Source organism: Limulus polyphemus, unplaced genomic scaffold (genome assembly GCF_000517525.1).
Source record: "Limulus polyphemus unplaced genomic scaffold, Limulus_polyphemus-2.1.2 Scaffold6015, whole genome shotgun sequence".
NCBI lineage: Eukaryota > Metazoa > Arthropoda > Merostomata > Xiphosura > Limulidae > Limulus > Limulus polyphemus.
In genome coordinates this window covers 1-3094 of record NW_013671625.1, presented here as the reverse complement: position 1 = coordinate 3094, position 3094 = coordinate 1, and the positions used below count along the sequence as shown (strand labels likewise).

At 36.5% G+C, this 3094-nt stretch overlaps 1 protein-coding gene across 1 annotated transcript; it reads left to right on the top strand.

Annotated features, from left to right (window-relative positions):
- The first annotated feature begins 777 nt into the window (after nucleotides 1-777).
- On the top strand, nucleotides 778-2961 carry LOC111089361 (protein obstructor-E-like). The gene is made up of 3 exons (XM_022401732.1): nucleotides 778-1176; nucleotides 1814-2176; nucleotides 2537-2961. The coding sequence occupies exons 1-3, from the start codon at nucleotides 1026-1028 to the stop codon at nucleotides 2944-2946; spliced, it is 924 nt and encodes a 307-aa protein (XP_022257440.1). The 5' UTR covers nucleotides 778-1025; the 3' UTR covers nucleotides 2947-2961.
- Nucleotides 2962-3094: the final 133 nt, after the last annotated feature.

The following is a 3094-nucleotide window of genomic DNA, read 5'->3' as shown; positions in this document are numbered from 1 at the left end:
ACACTAAAGGAGCTACAAACTATACCTTTGAATATGGTAATCGTTTCTGCTTTACTTGCTAATTACTACTTATATTAAACTGTTTGGAACTGCTATAATATATGACGCCATCGTCCCACCCCGGTTGTCTAGTAAGCAGTAAGTCAATGGGCTGAGCAAGGCTAGCCTATTATATAGCTTTGTGCTATCCAATAAACAAACAAAAAATATTGTAATGGCACACGCGACATCTATTATTTTTTCTTTGCTGTCGTCATCAGACTACAAGTTCACAAGTATAAATCTCGATTATAGAATTTTCCCTTTAGCAAGTAGAGAGAATTTGTACTGAATATTTTAATTGTGTAAACAAAATTGTGTAAATTCGAATCCCCGTCACACCAAACATGCTCGCCCTTTCAGCCGTGGGGGCGTTATAACGTGCCGGTCAATTCCACTATTCGTTGGTAAAAGAGTAGCCCAAGAGTTGGCGGTGGGTGGTGATGACTAGCTTCCTTCCCATTAGTCTTACACTGCTAAATTAGGGACGGTTAGCGCAGATAGCCCTCGTGTAGCATTGCGCGAAATTCAAAACAAACAAACAAATCATTACGGCTATTTTTAATAATCTACTTGTAAAACAATCTTCGTTAGTTATACATAGAATCTTTAAATCTCAGATATTTCACTTACTGTAACTTGAAACACCATAAGAAATAACTAATCTTGTTGATAATTTAAAACCATAAATCGAAAGTTCCTTTATTATTTTTGAACTAATTATGTCGATATAATTTCTATGCGATACGTATTCTCTTTCAGTATGCCCAGTTCACTCAGCAACGGAAGTGATACAACCGAAGTGTGGTTGTGATGGGTGTGTGACCCCTAACCCAAATGATTGCTCAGCTTATTATCGTTGCAAAAGTGGTGTCCGTGAGTTGCTCTACTGTACACCTGGGCTAAACTTTAGTATAGCCACTAAAGCCTGTGATACTCCTAAAAACGTCCGTTGTTGGAACTATCACTGCTATACCCTTGAGGGAATGTTCAAAAATGAGTTTGACTGTGGGAGCTTCTGGCATTGTTCAAACGGAATCCCTTACCTTAAGGACTGTCCAGCCAACTTACACTGGAGCGTAGAAAAAAACAGGTGTGAGTGGCCGTGTGTCGCGAAATGCGATCCTTCTGTTCCACGTGAGTATGTTAATATAGAAAAGCATAATTATTAAATATAATATTTTTAAGGATCATTTCCATAGAAATAGCTTTACTACTTACCTTCATGGCTTACTGGTAAGTCTTAATATAAATGAAAAAAATGCCAAACAGCTAAACCAGAGACCAAATAAAATACTCAAAATATTCCATGATTAAATACTTTTGAAATTTTAGGAACTAGAAAATATAAACATCTCCAAATCAGCCTTAACTTAAATTTGTACCACTTGTTATTAAACTGACATGAATATAAACATCTCCAAATCAGCCTTAACTTCAGTTTGTACCACTTGTTATTAAACTGACATAAATATAAACATCTCCAAATCAGCCTTAACTTCAATTTGTACCACTTGTTATTAAACTGACATAAATATAAACATCTCCAAATCAGCCTTAACTTCAATTTGTACCACTTGTTATTAAACTGACATAAATATAAACATCTCCAAATCAGCCTTAACTTCAATTTGTACCACTTGTTATTAAATTGACATAAATATAAACATCTCCAAATCAGCCTTAACTTCAATTTGTACCACTTGTTATAAAATTGACATGAAAATATTTCGGATTTACAATCATGTTGGCTTTCCCTGTATGGTCATTTCAGCTTGTCCAACCGATCCGACATCAGATCCCTGTGGCTGCAACGGATGCCTAACTCCTCATCCCTTCAACTGTTCAGCTTATTACCGTTGTAAAGATGGACGTCGAAAATTGATCTTCTGTCCCTCTGGTCTTTATTTTAACAAAGATACCAAAGTATGTGATCATCCAAAAAACGTTCGCTGTTGGGACTTTGTTTGTCCAGCGCAGAACGGAATGTTCAAAAATGTATTTGACTGTGGGAGTTTCTGGCATTGTTCAAACGGAATCCCTTACCTTAAGGACTGTCCAGCCAACTTACACTGGAGCGTAGAAAGAAACAGGTGTGAGTGGCCGTGTGTTGCCAAATGCGATCCATCTGTTCCACGTGAGTATCTTAACAGAGAAGTAAAATTGGTTAATATAATATCTCAAAGACCACACATCCATTGCTGTTTTGTGGCAAACATATTTATATACTGTTAACTTTATTACTTACCTCCATTGCTTACTGGTAAATCTTAATAAAAACGAAAAAAGAAGAACACTAGGAAACAACTACAATATAAACTAGATAAAAACTAAGATACTCAAAATCTTCCATGATTTAACTTTTAGTGTTTTAGAAACTGGAAAATGTAAGCGTCTACAAATCAACCTTAACTTCCAAGTGTGCCACTTTTTGTTTTATTAGATTCACATGACAATATTTACAGTGATGTTTGCTTTCAATATGTGGTTATTTCAGCTTGTCCAACCGATCCAACACCAGATCCTTGTGGCTGCAACGGATGCCTAACTCCTCACCCCTTCAACTGTTCAGCTTATTACCGTTGTAAAGATGGACGTCGAGAATTGATATTCTGTCCCTCTGGTCTTTATTTTAACAAAGATACCAAAGTATGTGATCATCCAAACAACGTTCGCTGTTGGTACTTTATTTGTCCAGCGCAGAACGGAATGTTCAAAAATGTATTTGACTGTGGGAGTTTCTGGCATTGTTCAAACGGAATCCCTTACCTTAAGGACTGTCCAGCCAACTTACACTGGAGCGTAGAAAGAAACAGGTGTGAGTGGCCGTGTGTTGCCAAATGCGATCCTTCTGTTACACGTGAGTATGTTACTGGAGAAGTAAAACCGTTTAAGATAATATTTTAAGTATCATATATCCATTGCTGCTACAGGACAGAATCATCTACATACTATTCCTATGACCACGTAGGAATAAGTTTTAATATAAATACAAAGACAAAAAAAAATGTTTCAACCAGTTACGCTAGAAATTAGATAAAACCCAAATTACTCA

Coding starts and splice junctions, on each gene's coding strand:
- LOC111089361 (XM_022401732.1), top strand. CDS start 1,026: ATGTTCAAAAATGAGTTTGACTGTGGGAGCTTCTGGCATTGTTCAAAC. Junction 1,177..1,813: donor ATGCGATCCTTCTGTTCCAC/GTGAGTATGTTA, acceptor TGGTCATTTCAG/CTTGTCCAACCGATCCGACA. Junction 2,177..2,536: donor ATGCGATCCATCTGTTCCAC/GTGAGTATCTTA, acceptor TGGTTATTTCAG/CTTGTCCAACCGATCCAACA.